General features: G+C 43.5%; 1 protein-coding gene across 3 annotated transcripts in view; it reads left to right on the forward strand.

The window, feature by feature from the left end:
* Positions 1–23,570, forward strand: part of AGBL1 (AGBL carboxypeptidase 1) — a 909,156-nt gene that overhangs the window by 116,913 nt on the left and 768,673 nt on the right. For all 3 annotated transcript variants that reach the window (XM_043922371.1, XM_043922372.1, XM_043922374.1), the window contains one exon: positions 15,717–15,754. In XM_043922371.1, coding sequence (XP_043778306.1) covers positions 15,717–15,754 — 38 coding nt within the window. The remainder of the gene's footprint in view (positions 1–15,716; positions 15,755–23,570) is intronic.

A 23,570-nucleotide genomic window follows, 5' to 3' on the forward strand; every position in this document is an offset into this window, starting at 1 on the left:
CGTGGTGAAGCTGAGCAGTGTGGTCTGTGCCACATCCCCTTACGCTCTCAGGGCACTACTTGCCCGCTTGCTCTCCCTCCCACCACGGCAGTTCACTCCTGGTCGTCTTTTTGTTGCTGTTGTTGAATGGATTAGTTTATTTTTGGCTGTGCTGGTCTTTGTTGCAGTGCACTGGGCTAGTGGGGCTACGCTAGTTGCGGTGCGGGAGCTTCACATGGCGACGGCTTTTCTCATGGAGAAGGGTGTGCGGGCTTCGTTATTGCAGTCCATGGGCTCAGCAGTTGTGGCGCATGGACTTTTTAGTTGCCCCAACTAGCATCTGGGGTCTTCTTGGACTGGGGATTGAACCCATGTCCCCTGCACTGTCACGTGGATTCTTAACCACTGGACCACCAGGAAAGTCCACTCCTGGTAATCTTTAAAAAAAAAAAAAAGCCCCCCTTTTTTTGGTGACAGTTTCTTTGTGGTTTCTGGAGTTAATGTGAGGTTAGTTCAGTTCAGTTCAGTTGCTCAGTCGTGTCTGACTCTTTGCGACCCTGGGGATTGTAGCACTCCAGGCCTGTCTGTCCATCACCAACTCCCGGAGTTTACTCAAACTCATGTCCATTGAGTTAATGAAGCCATCCGACCATCTTGTCCTCTGTCGTCCCCTTCTCCTCCCGCCTTCAATCTTTCCCAGCATTAGGCTTTTCAAATGGTCAGTTTTTTGCAGCAGGTGGCCAAAATATTGGAGTTTCAGCTTCAACATCAGTCTTTCCAATGAATATTCAGGACTGATTTCCTTTAGGATAGACTGGTTGGATCTCCTTGCAGCTCAAGGGACCCTTAACTGGATAACCGTACTCAAACCTTGTATTAACCTATAATGGAAAAGAATCTGAAAAGTTATATATATACATATATATATAAAACTGAATATATATATATATATATATATAAAATGAATCACTTTGCTGTACACCTAAAGCACTGTAGATCAGCAATATTTCAATTTTTAAAATTTACTATTTTAACTGTCCTTAAGTGTGCAATTCAGTGGCGTTAATTACATTTTCACTGTTAGGCAATAATCACCACTATTTCATTATTTTAAGCAAAAGTTTTCATTTGTTTCACTTAAACATTTGATAACTTTTAAACAAACAAAAACTCTTGTCATAAACTGACATTTTCATTACTTTAAGCAAAACTCTGTGATGATTAAGCAATAGCTCCCCATCCCCCTTCCCCTCAGCCCCTGGCACTTCTAATCTACTTGTATCCCTATGCATTTGCTTATTCTCGCAATCTCGTATCAGTGGGAAGAATCTTACCATATTGGTCTTTTGTGAATGGCAACCTTTGGAAGTGCTGGTTGTGTTGGTTGCGTTAGTGATGGGGGCTTTAAGCCTTGGTACCAAGTGCATCACTCTCTTACATCTAAACAAGTAGGTCAAGTAAGGATCAGGCCTGTCTTTGCTCTTCAGCAAGAGTAAAATCAGATACATTTCTGTTCATTCATCAAATCAGCAAATATCTGCCAGGTGCCTGTTCTGGGTTTGCACAGCTTTTTTGTGCTTCCAGATATTCAAGATAGGATGGCCTCATACATGCATTTATCTTAGAAGAATTCAACTAAATACAGCAACTATTCTACTACAGTAATACAGAAATCATTCTGTAACACTTTATTTTGCATATATATGCATAATTATATGCTGCTCTCATTATGTATTTATATATACATACATACAAATTTATATGCATACACATATATATTTATATGTATATTTTATATATACGTGCATATTATATATTTATATATACAAATATATATGTATAGGGTCACAGTCACTCATCCATATATATTATATTTTATGAATAATTTAAGGAAACTCAAACATTACTGTCACATTGAGTTGTAACTCAAGAGTCAAAGAGTCTCCCCTGTTTGTGAGAGCTTATTAGAATCCACACTCTGCTCCTCCCTCCCCTGAGTTAACCTTTCCTCTTCTGGTCGTGGGGATTCTCAAAAAATTTTATCTGAATCCTAGGTCCTGATGCCATTGCCCGTGGATTTGGAAGTACTTCCAAACCGGTTCCCCTTTGCAGAGTTGCTGCTTAGGACCAGCCGGGTAGGGTCCTCCCAGCCTGGACTGTGGTGCTGTGCTCCCGGCTCCCTGGCTCAGGTCATAAACCATCCTCGGTCACATCCCCTCAGTTCAGTTCAGTTAAGTCGCTCAGTCGTGTCCAATTCTTTGTGACCCCGTGGACTGCATGCAGCTCGCTAGGCCTCCCTGTCCATAACCAACTCCCGGAGTCCAACCAACCCATGTCCATTGCGTTGGTGATGCCATCCAACGATCTCATCCTCTGTCATCCCCTTCTCCTCCTGCCCTCAATCTTTCCCAGCATCAGGGTCTTTCCCAATGAGTCAGTTCTTTGCATCAGGTGGCCAAAGTATTGGAGTTTCAGCTTCAGTATCAGTCCTTCCAATGAACACCCAGGACTGATCTCCTTTAGGATGGACTGGTTGGATCTCCTTGCAGTCCAAGGGACTCTCAAGAGTGTTCTCCTACACCACAGTTCAAAAGCATCAATTCTTTGGTGCTCAGCTTTCTTTATAGTCCAACTCTCACATCCATACGTGACCACATCCCCTACTGATGTTCTAACAAACCTGCCTGAGATTAGGGTTTTGATTTCTCTTGTAACAATTTCCCATGATGGATGATGGTTCCCACAAGGTGTCTTTGACAACATCTGGATAGAGTTGGGGAGTACTTTTTCTTTTTCTTTCTCCAGAATGAAATGGACAAGTTCCATGCTGGGCACAGGATTTGGTTTGACCTTTGCGCCATATGTCCATGGTTTTTCTTTTCTTTCACCATGTAGGAGTTATCTCAGTTTCCATTTCTGTTTTCTCCTCCCTTTCTGAAAATAGTGATGAGAAAGATCCATTTGTCATCTGTTTTCCTTGGTAACTGGCTGTATGTGTGTGTGTGTGTGTGTGTGTGTGTGTGTGTGTGTACGTGTTTGTGAGCTTTTACCCATCCTGCTCTTCCTTCTCCAGCCAGGCAGGAGGCTGGGATGGTACCAGATGGTGTTCTGGACGTCTGTGTTCTGCGGGCAACATGTTCTGTCTCTTGTAAAGGTCCTCCTGCTTTCTCCATCTGTTATTTTAAATAATTCTTTTTCCCCCACCACTTTCTGTTTCTGTTGCTACAACCCCGCATCCCATGGCCAGCTCTTGAGAGAATCTAACATTAAGTTCTAGGGCTGCCTACTTTTTTCTTTTTGAAAACTATCTGATTTATAGATGGCTTGGTCTTGTATATAAAAAGTCATAATGAATCCATTAAAAAAAACTATGAGAACAAATGAACAGATTCTGCAATGTGGCCACAATAAAAGATCAGTATTCAAAAATATTGATAAATATTCAAAGATATCATCCTCATTCATTGCTAGTTTACTGAAATACAGTATTTCTGACCCCAGGGCTGCCGGTGTTGCTAGGTATCTGGGGTAAGTGCCAGATGTTGGGGTCAGACAGACTTGAGGCCAAGTTCCTGCTCTGGTACTTTCTAACGTTACTTCAGGTGGGTTAATTTACTGTGAATAGTCCCTTCATCTGTAAAGTGGGAATTGTTATGAGATATACGTCAGGGCTTCCCTGGTGGCTCAGTAGTAAAGAATCCACCTGCGATGCAGGAGCCACTGGAGACATGGGTTTGATCCCTGGGTCAGGAAGATCCCCTGGAGGAGGAAATGGCAACTCATTCCAGTACTCTTGCCTGGAGAATCCCATGGACAGATGAGCCTGAAAGGCTACAGTCCATGGGGTCGCAAAGAGTCGGAAATGACTGAAGTGACTGAGGACACACCCATGCATGAGAAATAAGTTAATGTTGCTTCTCATAGTAATGGCCAAGAAATTCTGTTGGCTCCAAATTCAAAACATATCCGTGTTCTTCCTGAGAAGAGCCCTCTAGCTTAGTGGGCCCCGGCCTTTTTGGCACCAGGGACTGGTTTCATGGAAGACAATTTTTCCATGGATCAGGGCAGGGATGGTTTTGGAATGATTCAAGTGCATTCCATTTATTGTGCACTTTATTTCAAATCTAATGCCACTGCTGATAGAGACATAAAGGTCCGTCTAGTCAAGTCTATGGTTTAGCCAGTGGTCATGTATGGATGTGAGAGTTGGACTGTGAAGAAAGCTGAGCGCCGAAGAATTGATGCTTTTGAACTGTGGTGTTGGAGAAGACTTGAGAGTCCCTTGGACTGCAAGGAGATCCAACCAGTCCATCCTAAAGGAGATCAGTCCTGGGTGTTCATTGGAAGGACTGATGCTGAAGCTGAAACTTCAATACTTTGGCCACCTCATGCGAAGAGTTGACTCATTGGAAAAGACCCTGATGCTGGGAGGGATTGGGGGCAGGAGGAGGAGGGGACGACAGAGGATGGGATAGCTGGATGGCATCACCGACTCGATGGACATGAGTTTGAGTAACCTCTGAGTTGGTGATGGACAGGGAGGCCTGGCATGCTGCGATTCATGGGGTCGCAAAGAGTCGGACACGACTGAGCGACTGAGTGACTGAACTGAACTGAACTGAATGCCACTTCTGATCTGAAAGGAGGTACCAGTCTGTGGCCCACAGGTTGGGGACCCCTGCTGTAGTTAGTACCCTGAACATTTTAAAGGGGACCTTAGGGTCTTCCCTGTAGCTCAAGCGGTAAAGAATCTGCCTGCAAATGCAGGAGACCAGGGTTCGATCCCTGGGTCAGGAAGATCCTCTGGAGGAGGGAATGGCAGGCCACTCTGGTACTCTTGCCTGGAAAATCCCATGGCGGGCTACAGTCCATGGGATCGCAAAGAGTCAGACACGACTGAGTGACTAAGATTAACACAGTGACTATGGATACATCAATTCTGGGGCTACAGCAGTAGTTAGGAGACAGCTGACATTTAGGTAATTTCTATTCATTTAGATATTCTTTAATTTTTTTTTCAAACAGTGTTTTCTAGCTTTCCATGTAAAGGCCTTGGGTTTCTTTCTTAGATTTATTACCCCAAATTTAATTCTTTTTGTAGCCATTATAAATCAGATTCCTATTTTAAACTTCATTTTTGAACTATTTGTTGCTAGTTTACAGAAATGCAATTGATTTTTGATTGCAGAACTTTTTAGTTCTAATAGTTTTTTAGTGGATTAATTTACTTACTATATGTAAGACCCAACCATCTATAGATAAGATAGTTTTGCTTTCTTTTTTCCAATCAGCATTTCCCTCCTTTCTTCCTTCCCTTCTTATTAAATGCTCTGGCTAGAACTTCCAGTACAATGTTGAACAGAGGTGGTAAGAATGAATATCTGAATCTTGTTCCTGATCAGAGAAGGAAAGCATTCAGTCTTGTTTCTCCATGAAGTATCATGTTAACTATGGGTTTTAAGAGATCACTTTATCAGGGATAAGGAGATCCCTTTATCAGATATTAGTAAGTTATCTTCTGTTCCTAGTGTGTTGAGCATTTTTATCATGAAAGTGTAATGAATTTTACCAAATGGTCTTCTTGTGTCTATTAAAATGATAATATAATTTTTGTATTTTATTTTGTTATTATGATGGATTAATACATTGGTTGATTTTCAGAGGTTTAACCAACCCTGCATTCCTGCAAGTGGGTCAAGAGAAATTCCACTTGACCATTGTCTATAATCCCTTTTAGTCATTGCTGTATTTGGTTTGCTCTGCAAAGTTCTCTACTGGTTTCTACTCTGGTTGGTCTCTGGTTTCTACTCTGGCTTCCTTAGAGTCTTTTTTGTATTTTGGAAAATAGAGAAGCCAGAGAAGTCTTAAAATATGTTATATCATTGCTCAAAATTCTTTGGTGAATTCCTCGCTTGGAGTATAGGTGAAGCCTTTACAGTGTTTACCAGGCCCTCTGTTACTCCTCACCCCAGCTCCTACTCATCTTCCCCCATCCATTTTGGCTCCAGCAGATCTGTCCAACTTTCTGTTCCTTGAACAGATCAGGCCTATTGTCATTATAAGGGTCTGGGCATGCTTCCTTCTGATATGTATAAGACAACTTCCATCCCTCCTTTATTCAGAGATTGCCTTCTCCATGAAGACTACACTAGCCAAACTTTTAAAAAAACTTGCAACCTGGCCCTGTGCATCTGATCTCTTTGCTCTATTTTTAATTTTTCTTTGTTTTTTTCCTCCGTGGCACTGATCACAATTGAGAATACTAATTTAATATATTCTTCAAAAATACTTATTGTCTATTAATTATTTCCTTAACCTCACCCCCTTTGGAGTGCAAGAATCTTTGGTTTATCAGTTTATCTCAGCACACAGTAAGTGCTCAATAAATATTTGTTGAATGAATGGACAGTGTAACTAAAGCTCCTAGACCAATGCCTGATTTTTGGAAAAGGTTCAGTGAATATTTGATGGTGTTCTGTAATCAAGTACTATTAAATGATGGGTATAGAATATGGATCTAGTGGTAAAGAACCCACCTGCCAATGCAGGAGACATAAGAGATGTGGGTTTGATCTCTGGGTTGGGAAAATTCCCTGGAGGGGGCATGGCAACCCACTCCAGTATTCTCGCTTGGAGAATCCCGTGGACAGAGGAGCCTGGCGGGCTACAGTCCGTGGGGTCTCAGTGAGTCAGACAAGAGTAAAGCGACTGAGCACATAGGCACACACAGAATAAGGCCAAACAAAATGTTTTCTGGTTTTTTGGAGTTTGCAGACTGGAAGGGGAGACAGACATTAGTAAAATAACCATGAAATGAGTGAAAAATTACAAACTGAATTGAGAAATTTAAAAAGGGGGAGGGGTGAAGGATGAATATACCAATAGAGGACCTGGACCTAGGCTAGGGGTCCTGAAAGTCTTTCCTGCGGGAGTGACACCTGAAATGGGATGTGAAGAAGGAGGGGAAGGCCACAGCATTTAGGCTGTGTCATTAGCAAGGACGGAAGACAAGTTACGGGATATATTTCAAAGCCTGGCAGGTCAGAGGGGCAGAACTACAGAGTGTAAGAGGCAGGGCTGGGGCTGGGCTGGAGCAGGTGGCAGTTCCCAGGCTTGGTGGGGTCTCCTGGAGCATGTTTCATATTTGGGTGTTTATCCAAGAGTGAAAGTGGTTGTGGGAGTTGCGATGTGAGGGTTTTCTAATCTGATGACCTTGAGAAGATCATTTTAGTTGCAGCCTGAAGACCAGTTTGATGGGGACTTAGAGTAGATATTTCCTGGGAAATTCCATGGACAGAGAAGCTTCGTGGGCTACAGTTCCTGGGGTCACAAAGAGGTGGTCGTGATCGAATACACACACACATTAAAGATGATGTGGTTAGATTCATTCTGGGGTTGTCACAGTCGTTAGATGAGAGATATTTGGGTGATCTTAATTTCTTTCATTTACTCATGTGCAACTATTTTCTGATATATCTAACATGATTCTGCAGTTCATATATATTTATTATATAGAAAATAAACTGTAAATTTCAACCAAGGCCAATGACTTTAGAAGTTACATTTCTCTGTGAAGTACCGGACCCCCATGTGCTTGGACCAGGCTGGAAACAACAGAGGAATGGGCAAATTAAGAGCATGCTAGAAGTTAAAATGGGGGAGTTTGAGTGTGTGGTGTGATCTGGGTGGTAAGGGCATGTAGACAGAAGGATGTCTGAGTTTCTGAGATACTGAGATAGCAGTAGATAGTTCTATTCTGTGGGAAGGAGAAGACCAGGGAGGGTCATGTCTTGGCTAGGAGAATATCAGGGTCCTAGTATCTAAATATCAAAGATTGCAAGAAGCTTTGGGTGGTGTATAGACTCTAATGTAGCCCCCCATCACCCACATCTCCTAGTGTTTATGCATTTGAGTAATCCCCTCCCCTTGAGGGGCTTCCCAGGTGATGCTAGTGGTAAAGAATCTGCCTGTGAATGTAGGGGATGCAAGAGATGTGGGTTGGATCCCTGAATTGGGACAGTCCCCTGGAGAAGGAAATGGCAACCCACTCCAGTACTCCTGCCTGGAAAATTCCATGGGCAGAGGGGCCTGGCAGGCTCTAGTGCATGGGACCGTGGAGAATCAGACAGGACTGAGTGGCTGAGCATAGCTCCCCTTGAGAATGGGTAAGATCCAAGGCTTGCTTCTAGACAATAGAATATGTCCAAAGTGAGAGCATGTTACCCCCATGATTGCATCGTGTCCTAGAAGACTTTGTCTTGTTTACATACTCCCTATAAAAATTTCATGATTGATGAAGTTAGCAGACAGGTTTGTTGGCTTAGCATCTAGGAGTTGAGAATGGTCTTCAGCCAACTAATAGCAAAGACACCAGGGTCCTTAGCTTCACTGTTGCAAGGAAATAGATTCTGTCCATGATCTGTTGGAGCTAGGAAGCAGACCCTTCCCCAGCTGAGCTTTCAGATGGCAAGGATGCATTTCTGACTGACGGCTTGGCTGCAGCCTTGAAAGACCATAAACAGAGGATCTAGTAAGCCATGAAATTCCTGCCCCAGAAAAACTGTGATATAGAAAATGTTGTTTTAAGCTGCTAAATTTGTGGTAATTTTTCACAGAGATATAGATAACTAATATAGATCACGATCATTATATCTAGACCTTTGGAGTTACAGAATATTTGACCTCCATGAAATAGTTTGGCTATTTTATTTTTCTCCAAGGGGGAGAAATTAATTTTTCTCCAGGGGCCTCTCCTGATTAATATATGATAATCCTGCCAGCTCACCATGTGCAAACACATATACAGGGATGAACCTTCACTTCCTTGCTTGGTAGTGGTTCTACGACAGATGTCACTCAAGTTCATGGTATGTTCCAGGGACTTTGGTAGATTTTAATTTAATTTTGCCTTGACCTCCTTCTTCACACCACTGTTATCAGTTAGAACCTATTAAATCTACTTCACTGCTGAGGCTGCTGTGAGATTTGGAATGATCCAGTAAACCCCAGAACACAAGACCACAAAAATGGCAAATCCAAGTTTCAAACCCCAGCCTTCTAAGTCCTAATTCAACGACTCAGGCCCGGCATTCAAAACCTCTGTGGGTTGGTACCAGATAACTTCTCCATCCTTGTCTCCATGACTACCTTTGAACATCTACATCCACTCAAGCTTAGCTAAACTGTAAAATGTAGAACCTTGAATTAAGCCCTGGACTCAAGGTGAAGAAGCTATATTGGCTCTGTGACAGATTAATCATCTGACCTTGTGCCAGTCACCTGCACTGAGAGATCTTTTAGATTTCTTCTAGCACTTTTCATTGCAGTACCCGGGATTAGTTGCCCTGTGGCATGTGGGATCTTAGTTCCCCAACTGGCGATTGAATCTCCACCTCCTGCATTGCGAGATGGATTCTTAACTACTGGAACACCAGGGAAGACCCTTCTAGCATTATTTTAAAAGTGCCAAGAGCTATATGTGATTAGATCTGGAGAGATGTGGCTACTATTTCGATGCTGCCTCTTACTAGCTGCTGGAAGTTGGGCAGGTTATTTAGTGTTTGTGAACCTCACTGGTGCATGTGTACAATAGAACTAGTTATTTAACCCTCCAGCATTCCTGGGGAGATTACACATGATAGATGTAGGACGCTTAGCATAGCACTTGACATTTATGGGGACTCCCCAAATTATGGTAATAATTATTAAAGACTATTGTAAAAGCTCTCAAAATTTATTTCATTTTGAAGAAGTAAATTAAATTGTTGCAGTTCTGTGGCTTCTGCTAACTCTTGACAAGGGAATATATACAAATTTGGCAATGTTTTAAACAGCTTTTTCTGAGGAGGAGAACTGAAATGACCTGTGACCTCAAGAGGGCTTCCCAAGTGGCGCTAGTGGTAAAGAACTGGCCTGCAAATTCAGGAGACATAAAAGATGTGAGTTAGATTCCTGGGTCGGGAAGATCCCCTGGAGGAGGGGATGGCAACCCACTCCAGTGTTATTGCCTGGAGAATCCCATGAACAGAGGAACCTGGTAGGCTTTGGTCTATAGAGTCACAAAGAGTCAGACACAACTGAAGTGATGTCACACCCGCACACATGTGACCTCTAGAATCTTGACTGAGTTATCCCCCACATTGTGGAATGGGTAAAGTGGAAGCCATCCCATTTCTCCTTTGCCTGTTGTAGTTCTCTGGGAGCATGATATTCAGCAAAAATTTATTAAATGACCCATTCAGTGACCCAACTCAGGGAGAGTCAGCAGAGGAGGACATTTTGGCATTTCTAGTCTTAATCCCAGGAGGACTGAGCAATTCAAACCATATGGGATGATGATATGGGTTTAAACAGAACGGTGGCATCTCAAGAATCTTTATAGAACCAGTGAAACTCCCAGAACCATGGGTGCTGAATGTCCATGTCCAGCAGGGGGCAGTCTAGAACACCAAGTCATTCATTCAATGTTGTGGGCTTGATTTCTTAGCGTGGAAGTAACTCACTTTCACTCATTTTCTTACTTGTTTAAACTTTAGCTGCTTGCATTTTTGCTTTTTTGTTGGTTTAACCATTGGTTGGCAAAGTAGTTGGTTTTACGTCCTTAGTGTTACACCAGGGGGTCAGGAGAGAAGCAGAGCACAGTGCTCAGACAGTGGACCAGTCTTCCAGACATTTATCCACCAGACACAGCGAACATACAGAGGCTTTCGGTGACATTCACGTGAATGCCTGGATCCCAGCACCACGTGGGGGATCAAACGCTTTCTGTTTGCTCGTAAGTTCATTAGCTGATTCCAGTCATTTGCTCTTGTTTAGATCTCATATGGATCTTATACCTTAACCTGCATCTTGACAAGCTTAATTTTTTTTAGAGGAAACTATTTATATTATCTTCCCAGTAGGCACATGATGTGTGTATGGGCCTTGAAATAGGGTTTCCCAGATCACTGCTAAGCTTTGCTGAATGAGATATCTTGGATATATTTTATTCCATTCCAATTTATTCATTTTCATTAATGAAGCTAGTTAGTTAACTGCTGAACTGATTTACAGCTCCTATTGGGTCACAACCTACAGCTTCCCTGGTGGCTCAGATGGTAAAGAATCTGCCTGCAATGCGGCAGAAACCCAGGTTCGATCCCTGGGTCAGGAAGATCCCCTGGAGAAAGGAATGGCTATCTACTCCAGTGTTCTTGCCTGAAGAAGTCTATTGACAGAGAAGCCTGATGGGCTACAGTCCATGGAATGTCAAAGAGTCAGACACGATTGACTGAAAACAACAAACAATTGGGTCACAACCTACAGTTTGAAAAACACCGTGCCTGGAAAATCTAGCGACTTCCAGTTTTAAACTGAAGCCCCTCTGTTTCCTTCTCCTTGACTGTGCGTTATCTGTGTTTCTTAGGGGTTTCCTTCCCTCTAGTCCAGATGCTTCCCTGGACCAATTCTCTACTCCGCTCTTGATAGAATTTCTTCACAGATATCCCCTGTTGCTGTGGCTACAAGTGGTGTTGCTACTGTAGTGATTCATAAATATACACCCCAACTCTGGATGTCCTCCAGAATCCTCATGTCTGTGTTTCCACTCGCGTTTTGAATACTTCCGTGTAGCTCTGTCCCTGTCATCTCGAGCTCAGCAAGTCCCAAATCAAGCTCATCATCTTCTCTAAACACCTCAATGTCCCTCCTTCCTGGGTTAATTGTTCTCCCAATTACCTTGGCTAAAAATTCCAGGCTGTCATTGACTCTTCCCTTTCCTCTGTGCTTTATCACTGGCCTGTTTATCATCAAATCTTATTCTGTTCCTGGTGAATTTGAGTTTCTTAATTTATAAGAAGTTCAGAGACAAAGTGATAGGTAAAAGTGGGTTTATTTAGAGAGAAACATACTCTACGGATAGAGTGCGGAGTCTCACAGAAGGCGAGAGAGAGAGGCCTTGAAATATGCTGTAGTTAGTTTTTATCAGCTGGGTAGTTTCATAGGCTGGGCTTCCCTGGATTGGGAAGATCCTCTGGAGGAGGGCATGGCAACCCACCCTAGTATTCTTGCCTGGGAAATCCTATGGACAGAGGAGCCTGGTGGGCGTTCATGGGGTTGTATAAGTCAGACACGACTTAGCGACTGAACAATAAATTTCACAGGCCAGGGAGGATTGTTGTTATTTCAGGGGAGGGGTGAGATTTCCAGAAATTGGACCAAACCACCCCCTTTTGGGCCTTTTATGGTTGGTCTCAGAGCTGTCATGGCACTGGGGGTGTGTCACTTAGCTTACGCTAATATATTACACTGAGCGCGTAATGCGGCTCAAAGTCTATTGGACGTCGGATCCCCTACCACCTTGGGTCTAGTTGGTTCTAACCAGTCTTCGTCATGTCTTATGGCTGTGGCATTCCTTTAAAAGTTGTGCTCTGCCCCCTTTCCTCCTGTTTCAATTTGCTCAAATTCTCCCTCTCACTTTTCCATCCTTGACACCATACCCTCTTGATAGAAGAAATGGAATGGCTTCCTATTATCTATGAAATTGTATCTAAACTTACACTGGATTTTGGTCTCAAACATGATGTGCATTGTTGGTCTAAATGTGCCCTTTGCTGTGTTATGGATTGATCCCCCAATTAGAAGGACAAAATATTTGTAAAGAAAGAAATATTTTCTGGTTCTTCAGGAATCAATCTCCCATCTTTGACTAACACGACACTTACCATGTGTTTTCTGCTGTATCATGTCACTGTTTGGATTCATGTTTATTTATTGTGTTATCATACCATTGGCTTCTCTGGTGGCTTAGATGGTAGAGAACCTGCCTGCAATGCAGGAGATCCAGGTTCAATCCCTGGATCAGGAAGACCCCCTGGAGAAGGAAATGGCAACCACTTCAGTATTCTTGCCTGGAGAATCCCATGGACTGAGGAGCCTGGCGGGCTACAGTCTGTGGGGGTTGCAAAGAGTTGAACATAACTAAGCAATTAACACTTTCAGTTTTCAATGGAGCAGTACTTGATAGTGAATCCCCCAAACAAATGTGCCTATGCAAATCAGAAATGCAGGGTTGCCCCAAGACCTGGTCTGTGATCTAAGATTAGGCTACCTATTTCACTTGGGATACCCCATTCTTTCTTTTCCTGTTTCTACAGTTTCCTTCTTCTCTGCTAACCCCCTTTGATGAACTCAATGTGGCTACTCTTCTTTTGACCCAAAAGACTGATTTTCATTTTGTCTCAGCCCAAGCCAGGCCTTCTGTACTTTGGCTCATGGAGTTTCCACACTGACTTGGGCTCTCAGCAACGCCTTCAAAGTGCTTCTTTTTAGAGTCACTAAGGTTAGGGAACCATTAGCTGAAACTGCCTGCCTTGGCCAGGCACTTACATTAGTTATCTTGAAATAAGAAGTCCTGATAGTGAACACACCAAAAAGTAACCAGGAGAATTTGGGAGGGACTGGAAGGAGGGGGGAGATGCCAGTCCATATGCCCTACCAACCTCCCAGGATCTTTCTCGATGGAATACGTCTTGGCTGAGAGATGCACGCACCACCAGGAAGGACCCTGAGTCAGACCTTGTATGAGTCAAGTGAGATGATTGGCCAGAGACAATCTAGACACTAATCCCATTACCATAAAACCCGAGACAGTGAGCCTTATGGCAGAGCAGTTCCCTGGGTCCCCTGCTCTCCACCCGGGCGCCCCTTCCCAATAATGCCTTTTGTTTTGCCAGTACATGTGTCTCCTTGGACAATTCATTTCCAAATGTTAGACAAGAAGGTGTTCCCCTTTCTGCAACACCACTATGTAGAGTTGAAAAGAGGGTGGCTGAGGAAGCTGAAAGTTGATTCGAGGAAATTATGGTTAGGAAGGAGAAATGATGTAGTCTATTGGTGAAAACTAGCCTTGCTTTCTTTACAACTACCCTGAAGCTGGGTGGGTCTCACTGAGCTGGGGTCATCCCAACCATGGATTTGTGCCTTTGAGCATCAGGCCACTGCTTTGCAGGATTCTCTCATAAGTTATGGAGAGCAATCATGTTTCAAGTGCCTAATTTTTATTTTAGTTTAGTTTATTTTTATTTAGGTTAAAATATTTAGTTTATTTAATTTTATTTAGTTTTTATTTTATTTTGTTCATTCCTTTGTTATTATTTTTCACAATCAGCTCTATTACTCAATGTAAAAGTGTTAGTTGCTCAGGCATGTGTGACTCTTTGTGACCCCACAGACTGTAGCTTCTGTCCATGAAACTCTCCAGGCAAGAATACTGAAGTGGGTAGCCATTCCCTTCTTCAGGGGATCTTCCTGACCCAGGGATTCAATCTGGGTCTCCTGCATTGCGGGTAGATTCTTTACCATCTGAGCCACCAGGGAAATAGTATATAATATATTGCAAAGATAATTGCTCCTTATCAACTATGCAGAGACCAGGGCAAAGCAAGTGCAAGATAAGCTCTGAAGAAGAATGGATGTGTAGGAAGCAAAATGGGAAGAGAGATTTCTGGGTTTGGGGTCTCAGTTCATCTCCCATGTCTATGAAATCTTGGAATAGTGATATATTTTCTTTGGCCTGTGCCCCCAGTTCTCAGAAGGGTGCTGGGAACATATCACTGGGTGTTTTTTTGTTGTTCAGTTGCTAAGTCACGTCCGACTCCTCGTGACCCCATGGACTGTAGCACCCTAGGCTCTCCTGTCCCTCACTATCTCCTGGGGTTTGCTCAAACTCATGTCCACTGAGTCGGCGATGCCATCCAACCATCTCAGCCTCTGTCTTGCCCTTCTCCTGCCCTCAATCTTTCCCAGCATCAGGGTCTTTTTCAATGAGCTGGCTTTTGCATTAAGTGGCCAAAGAATTAGAGCTTTAGCTTCAGCATCGTTCCTTCCAATGGTTATTCAGGTTTAATTTCCTTTAGGATTGACTGGTTTGATCTCCTTGCTGTCCAAGGGACTCTCAAATGTCTTCTCCAGCCCCACAATTTGAAAGCATTACTGTTGAATAGGCTTTAAGGATAAGTTAGTAGGGTCGTGCAGAATACTTCTTCTTTTTTTTAAAGCAAGCCCACTCTCCCTCCCAGAATCACAGCAGAGTCCCCAGTGCCATGAAGTTTCCCTCTGCCATATGAGTGGGTCTTTGTGTGACCTCCCCAGGCACAGGGAGCAGACGGAAGTCACTAAGCCTTGGGCCAAAGGCATTTTCATTCTCTGTGCCTCCTCTTGCTGTTACAAAGGCTGTCAAATTCCTTTATGGAAGAAAACAATGAATTTGGAAGAAAAATGCAATATCGTCATTTTCTACCCTAAGGAACCAGCTTCATTTTCCAATGTGTGAATGTTTTCGAGTGTGTCCCCTGGGCCCTGAGCATTTCAAGAAGTTTGCTGTACTCACCCCGCCTCCAAGGCTCACCCCCTCCCAACTCATTCCACAGAGTCCCCAGGGTTTGCAGGTACAAATCAAGGGCTTGTGAGAGCTCTGGCTGGAAGGAGCGAAGTGTGAGGAAGTTGGTGGAAGCGGGGAGGGGAAGAGACGCCTAGCAGCAGAAGGGACTCTTGAGACCCATTTGCAAGAGAGACGTTTCACTCAGCAGGATTTCTGCATTCCTGGCCCTTGAATGGCCAGCGGTAGAATCCATGGAATGCCTGCTACCTGGTTGCTAATGGGGCAGTTAGGTGGCAGCAGTGAGCGGGCGGCTGTGGGATCCCTGGGCTAACACGACCACGGAACATTGACTTGACCACTCTTCTTTCTCTTTCCCCAGGGCAGCCGCTGAAGTTCTGGCAGCACTGCTGAAATCCAGTAAGTGCCTCTTTTGGAAGATGGCGCTTTCTTTCCCCTCTGAGTCCCGTGAAAGATGCTCTTCTGTCTCCGCGGCTCATTTTCAACCTGGAAGGCAATTAAGCCATTCCTGCCTCTTTGGGGTGAGAGGGAGGGTACTATGGCAGTTCCAAGCTCGGGGCTGCAAAGAAAGATGGATGTGGATGTGCCCGTACATAATACGGCCGACACAAGCCATTCTAACGGGAGCATGGTGTCTACCGCAGACCGGAGGAACTCTCCAGCTCCTTCAAATGGGACAAGCAGCCCTTGAGAACTGTTGGAATAAACTGCAGTTTCCAGTCAGATTGTTCTACGTATGAAAAGTTTATGAGAGCAAGTGGGAAGCCTGACTCTTCCCTTTGATTCACAACTCAGCTTGTGACTGTATTCTTAGGCAGATGGGGTGTTGTAATAGCTTGGCCAGTCTAGATACTGATAACAAATTTATATTAAAAAGTTGGCTCCTTTCTCGGTTACTTGAGTGATTGCAAAAGCATAGCTCTGGGGGTCTGAATAATTTGAGATTTTTCTTTCTTTTTTTTTGCCTTGTAGCCCTGGTCTAATTACACTGGGAATCAATTTCATGTGAGCAATATAGTAGAAGGCACCGTGCACTTGGGAGGGAGGAAGTCTCAGCTTAATGTTTTTATTCCCGCCTCCCCCTTACCTCTTCATCTATTTTAATTTGGCACCTTGGAAACCAGCTGCTTCAATTGTGATAGTTGTTTCTCTGTAGGGAGCCTGAGGCCTGTGGGTAATAGGTGAGCTTTAATAAAACCTATAAATAAATAAATAAAAATCACCCCCCCCCCACCACACATCTGTCTCAGCTCCAAGTGCAGAGAAAGAGTTGTATCACATAATGCTACCTTTTGTAGACTGAAAAAGTAGTTGAATCTTGGATTCATTTGGTTTATTGGAACTTGATACAATGTTCAGGTCTATCCACAGGTGCCTGACCTGAAGGGAGAGTGGAGGTGGTTAGAGCAGGGGAGGGAGTGAAGAGTTAGAAAGTCCTCCAGGCGGGAGGGGATGCGAAAGTGTTACCTGCAGGCTATGGGGATATTGCAGAGAAGAAGCCAATTCTATCTCCATATTGGAATATGTTTCTTTGACTTGTTTTTAGATTGTTTTTGTTATTATGTTGTTGTTCAGTCACTCCGTCGTGTCCGACTCTTTGCGACCCCAGGGACTGCAGCACACCAGGCTCCTCTGTCCTTCACCACCTCCTGCAATCTGCTCAAACTCATGTCCATTGAGTCGGTGATGTCATCCAACCATCTCATCCTCTGTTGCCCCCTTCTCCTCCTGCCCTCAATCTCTCCCAGCATCGGGGTCTTTTCCAGTGAATTGGCTCTTCTCATCAGGTGGCCAAAGTACTGCCGCTTCAACTTCAGCAACAGTCCTTCCAATGAAATTCAAGACTGATTTCCTTGAGGATGGACTGGTTCAATCTTCTTACAGTCCAAGGGTCTCTCAAGAGTCTTCTCCAGCACAATTTGAAAGCCTCAGTTTTTCAGCACTCAGCCTTCTTTATGGTCCAGCTCTCACATCTGTACATGATTACTGGAAAAATCATAGCTTTGACTAGACAGACCTTTGTCGGCAAAGTAATGTCTCTACTTTTTAATACGCTGTCTAGATTTGTCATAGCTTTTCTTCCAAGGAGCAAGTGTCTCTTGATTTCACGGCTGCAGTCACAGTCTGCAGTTGATTTTGGGGCCCAAGAAAATAAAATCTGCCACCGTTTCCAGTGCAAATACTGATTCAGATTTGGAGATTAACTGGGTTTCAGCACACTAGTCGAGCTTAGCAAATGGAGTGAGCTGTCTTAGGGGCTCAGTGTTATGAGTTTCTAATGTCTACTCTCTCTCCAGAGCTCAGCTCATTCCCTCTGAAAACATTTTCCCTAACTACCGAGACTAGGCTAGATAGATGCCCCTCCTCTGCGCACACATAGGCTCTCTCAACTCAGCATTGATTGCACTGCATTGAATTTGCTGTTTGCCCACCTCTCCCAGCTGATTGCAAGCTTTTTATGGCAAGGGTCATCTTCGCTGAATGTTGTTTTACTTGCATCAGCACAATAGCACTATATAAAGGCTTAAATAAATATTTGTGTGAGTGTGTGTGTGTGTGTGTGTGTGTGTGTGCGCGCGCTCAGTTGCTCAGTCATGTTGGACTCTTTGCCACCTCATGGACTGTAGCCCACCAGGACCCTCTGTCCATGGGATTCTCTAGACAAGAATACTGGAGTGGGTTGCCATGCTCTCCTCCAGGGGATCTTCCTGATCTGTGGATCTTCACAACCCATGTCTCCTGCATCTCCTCCATTGGCTGGTGAACTCTTTACCACTGAGCCACCTGGGAGGCCCCAAGTATTTGTGTACCAAATGTTGAAATGAATGAATGATTTCTGATATTTCCATGTATAAAAATGGCAATACCATCCTCTGCTACCCTCTTTCTACTGAATCCAACAACCAATGCATAGAACCAATGATCTTAGTTCTAATGTCTGCTTAACTATAAGGATAGGCTGTCAGGGAAATGATAGACTGCCATCTTCTACATATAAAACAGGTGGTTTTTTTTTTTTTTTTGCCCCATTAGAAGGATGTGTAGGGCTATTTGCTAATTCTTCTGAGCTGTCCACATACATTTTGTCTGAGTCTTAGGTCTATCCTATCACAGTTGGATGAGAACTTCTCTAAAGCTCTTTCTGTTTACCAAGGTTTTTTAGCCTTGACACTCTTGGCACTTTGAATTGGATAATTCTGACTTCTTGAGGCTTCTCCTGTGTATTTCAGAATGCTTAGCAGTATCCCTGGCCTCAACTCACCAGATGCCAGGAGCACTCCCAGTTGTAATGAACCAAACTGTCTTTACACAATGGTAATATGTCAAAATTGCCTCCTTCTGAGAATCACTGATGTATATATGACTATATAGGAGCTGGAGTTCATTCAGGATTTCAACTGATCTCTCCTAAATACCTTTATTGGTATTTCACAGAAGTGCTTATTTTGTCTTGCATGGTTTAGTTGCAGCAGTCGTGTCCAACTCTTTGTGACCCCATGGACTGTAGCCCGCCAGGCTCCTCTGTCCTTGGGATTTCCCAGACAAGAATACTGGAGTGGGTTGCCATTCCCTTCTCCAGGGGATCTTCCTGACCCAGGAATCGAACTCTGCATTTTCTGCATTGGCAGACAGATTCTTTACCCCTGAGGCACCAGGGAACTTCCATTATTGATCTTAAATTCCCCAGCACTGGCATCATTCTTGTGGATTCAAATGAGGTAAGAATATGAAAGGCAGAAAGTCATTATGAACATGCAGAAGCTACTTGGGAGGGAGCGTGTTTTAGAGCTTTAGAGAATCTTAGCACAAGGAAGGCAGAAAGTTCTACTACAAGTGCTAACTCCCGTGTTTGGGTAGAAGGATTCTGAGATTATATTTGAGCTCAGCAGGAAAGAAGATGATGTTTTTAATCTTTTTTTTAAATTGAAGTATAGTTGATGTACAATATTATACAGATTATAGGTGTACAATATAGTGACTTACAATTTTTAGAGGTTATATTCCATTTATAGTTATTATAAAATATTGGCTATATTCCCTTGTAGCTTGTTTCATACCTAATAGTTCTTACCTCTTAATCCTGTACCCCTGTGTTGCTCCTATCCACTTCCCTCTCCCCACTGTTAAGCACTAGTTTGTTCTCTCTATCTGTAAATCTGCTTCTTTGTTGTTATATTCACTGGTCTGTTGTATTCTTTGATTCCCCTATAAGTGATATCATATAGCATTTGTCTTTTTCTGACTTATTCATTTATCATAGTGCCCCCTAAGTCTATAGATGATGTGGCAAATAGCAGAATTTCATTCCTTTTTAATGACTGCCTAGTATTCCATCATATGTGTATATACCACTCCTCTTTATCCATTTATCTGTTGATAGAGACTTAGGTTTCTTCCATATCTTAGCAATCACTAGTAATGCTGCTCTGAACATTGGGATGTATGTATCTTTTGGAATTAGTTTTTTGTTTGTTTTTCAGATATACACCCAGGAGTTGAATTGGTAAGTCATATGGTAGTTCTATTTTTAGTTTCTGAGAACCCTCCATACTGCTTTCCACTGTGGCTGCACCAGTTTATATTCCCACCAACAATGTAGGAAGGTTTGAGAGGGCTGTGTTTCAATAGCAAGGTCTTCCATGGATTTGGGCAGGAGCAGCTGCCATCTTTGTTCTACCAGCCCAAGCAGTACTGTGTGCATGTGAGGTCTGAATGTGTATGCTACTGCTGCATGTAGGCTGCCTGGGATACTGCAGCGGAGATGGTTGTCATGGAATTCTGCAGTTGTCTTCAAATGCCTTCTTGCACAGTTAAGACTTGACATGGAATGCCAATTTGGATGCCAGATGAGTTTGTTTCCACTGAACCTAAGTGCAGGAAGTTAATTTCTGTCTAAAATTCAAATCCTCACCGTGTGACACTGATATCTGGAATATTTCCATAAACATTTATCTCTTGAAAGCATACTCTTTTTCAGTTCAGTTCAGTCGCTCGGTCATGTCCGACTCTGCAACCCCATGAATTGCAGCATGCCAGGCTTCCCTGTCCATCACCAACTTGCAGAGATTACTCAAACTCATGTCCATTGAGTCAGTGATGCCATCCAGCCATCTCATCCTCTGTCGTCCCCTTCTCCTCCTGCCCCCAGTCCCTCCCAGCATCAGGGTCTTTTCCAGTGAGTCAACTCTTCGCATGAGGTGGCCAAAGTATTGGAGTTTCAGCCTCAGCATCAGTCCTTCCAATGAACACCCAGGACTGATCTCCTTTAGGATGGACTGGTTGGATCTCCTCGCAGTCCAAGGGACTCTCAAGTCTTCTCCAACACCACAGTTCAAAAGCATCAATTCTTCGGCGCTCAGCTTTCTTCACAGTCCAACTCTCACATCCATACATGACCACTGGAAAAACCATAACCTTGACTAGATGGACCTTTGTTGGCAGATGTCTCTGCTTTTTAATATGCTGTCTAAGTTGGTCATAACTTTCCTTCCAAGGAGTAAGCATCTTTTAATTTCATGGGTGCAATCACCATCTGCAGTGATTTTGGAGCTCCCAAAAATAAAGTCAGCCACTGTTTCCACTCTTTCCCCATCTATTTCCCATGAAGTGATGGGACCAGATGCCATGATCTTAGATTTCTGAATGTTGAGCTTTAAGCCAATTTTTTCACTCTCCTCTTTCACTTTCATTAAGAGGTTTTTTAGTTCCTCTTCACTTTCTGCCATAAGGGTGGTGTCATCTGCATATCTGAGGTTATTGATATTTCTCCTGGCAATCTTGATTCCAGCTTGTGCTTCCTCCAGCCCAGCGTTTCTCATGATGTACTCTGCATGTACGTTAAATAAGCAGGGCGACAATATACAGCCTTGATGTACTCCTTTTCCTATTTGGAACCAGTCTGTTGTTCCATGTCCAGTTCTAACTCTTGCTTCCTGACCTGCATACAGGTTTCTCAAGAGGCAAGTCAGGTGGTCTGGTATTCCCATCTCTTTCAGAATTTTCTACAGTTTATTGTGATCCACACAGTCAAAAGTTTTGGCATAGCTAGTGGTCATTCTGGCCTTGATACTTATATCTATCCGTATAAAAGTTGTCCTTTTTAGTATATTTGTATAATTTCATCACGGGTCTTCCCTGATGGCTCAGTGGTAAAGAATCCCCCTGCCAATGCAAGAGACATGAGTTTGATCCCTGGTCTGGGAAGATCCCCCGGAGAAGGAAATGGCAACCCATTCCAGTATTCTTGCCTGGAAAATCCCCATGGACTGTGGAGCCTGGTGGCAGGATACAGTCCATGGGGTCGCAAGGAGGCAGACAGGACTTAGCGACTGAACAACAACAACGACATAACTGTGTCACAAAAGGAGAATATTCCGCAGTCAAAATAGAGCCTGAAGGACATATCTACTACCTTGTGAACAGTTAACACAGGTGGGCTTGGGAATCTGAGGTCAAAGAGTCTTATCAAGTAGTAGGTGATGGGAGGTAATCCCCATCAGTAACAGAGTAAGGCTGGGGGATCTGGGAGCCTTGGAGCCACCCATTGCAATAAAGAGAGACAAAGAACACCTGTTTGCATTAGGACAGTTTCGTTATTTTGTTTCAGCTCTTTTTCCATCAAGTAGCTTCTGCATGAGAAGCCAAAGAAAGGAAGGTAGATGGTAGGCAGAGAGAAACGAACCAAAAGACAGCTCTCATCTCTTTCTCTTTCTAAGCAACAGCAGGCAAAATAAACTTGGAAGTTCTAGGCGTTTTCCCCAATAACTTCTGAAATTTAGAATCCTAATAATTAAGGTCATTGCTCATTCAAGGGTCCTTTTTGTATGTACATGGAATGATCTGATCCAGAGTCCATGCCTTTATTCTATCAGCTTCTCTCTTTCTACCCACACATGTGCAAATGCTAAATCTTCCTGTAGTGAAAGTTTTACCCTTTAATGCTTTATCCTACACAAAAACATTTAGGTTTTTATTCCCAAAACTTAATAAAGGTTTAATTAAGACATGAGGCTTCTATGGCAGGCAATTATTTTCCTCCAGTAAATCAAAACAATGCATGGTCCTTTGCCCTATGCCTTTTAAAATTTTTATTAATTTATTGAAGTATAGTTGGCTTATTGAAGTATAGTTGTGTTACTTTCTGCTGTACGGCAAGGTGTCTCACTTATATATATTCTTTTTTTTTATATTATTTTCCATTATGGTTCATCTCAGAATGTTGAATATAGTTCCCTGTGCTAAATAATAGGACCTTGTTGTTCATCCAACCTATATGTAATAGTTTGCATCTCCTAACCCCAAACTCCTGCTCCACCCCTCTCCTATCCTCCCTCTTCTTTGGCAACTGCTCTGTTCTCTATGTCCATGTGTGTGTGTGTGTGTATACCTCTGTGTGTGTGTGTGTGTGTGTGCTCAGTCGTGTCTGATTCTTTTGTGACCCCATGGACAGTAGCCTACCAGGCTCCTCTGTCCATGGGATTCTCCAGGCAAGAATATTGGAGTGGGCTGCCGTTTCCTTCTCCAGGGGATCTTCCCAACCCAGGGATCAAACCCGAGTCTCCTGGATTGGCAGGCAGATTTTTTACCACTGAATCACCAGGGAGGCTTCCAGGTAGTAGATATCCTGACATCCTTCCATGAGCATTAGGTATAAATGGAGTTTGGAGAAGTGGAGGCCCTGGCAGGGATGCTTGGAATGGGCATGCATTGTGAGGTTCTTTCTGATCTGTACCGGCTCCAGTGGTGAATCTTCATGTGATGCCTTGGCAGTCACCTTGCTGCCCAGCTTTAAAGGTCACATTCTCACAACAAGGAAACACTTGAAGCACTTTCTGGCTCAGTCCCTACATCTTACTTATTTTAAAATTCTTGGCTGGGCCGTGTAGCATGCAGGATCTTAGTTCCCTGACCAGGGATCGAACCCATACCTTCTGCAGTGGAAGCATGGAGTTTTAACCACTGGACCATCAGGGCGGTCCCAACTCTATGTCTTGATAAAAGGGTGATGAATGGGCCTGCTTCAGACCACTCTCCAGCTTCGGAGTTTTCATTTAGAGGAGTCTGGGAGTTTGCATAAGTTGGGGTAATGGGGAGAGTGCTTGAAATGGGAAAGTGAGTTAGTGGAGGGACGGTGAATGCAGAGGAGTTGGGGCAAGTTTATCAGGAAGAGGGGTTCTCTGTGACCTCCACGGGGAAGCCTGTCCGGCGGGGTCCA

The sequence above is a fragment of the Cervus elaphus genome, chromosome 13, assembly GCF_910594005.1.
Source record: "Cervus elaphus chromosome 13, mCerEla1.1, whole genome shotgun sequence".
Classification (NCBI taxonomy): domain Eukaryota; kingdom Metazoa; phylum Chordata; class Mammalia; order Artiodactyla; family Cervidae; genus Cervus; species Cervus elaphus.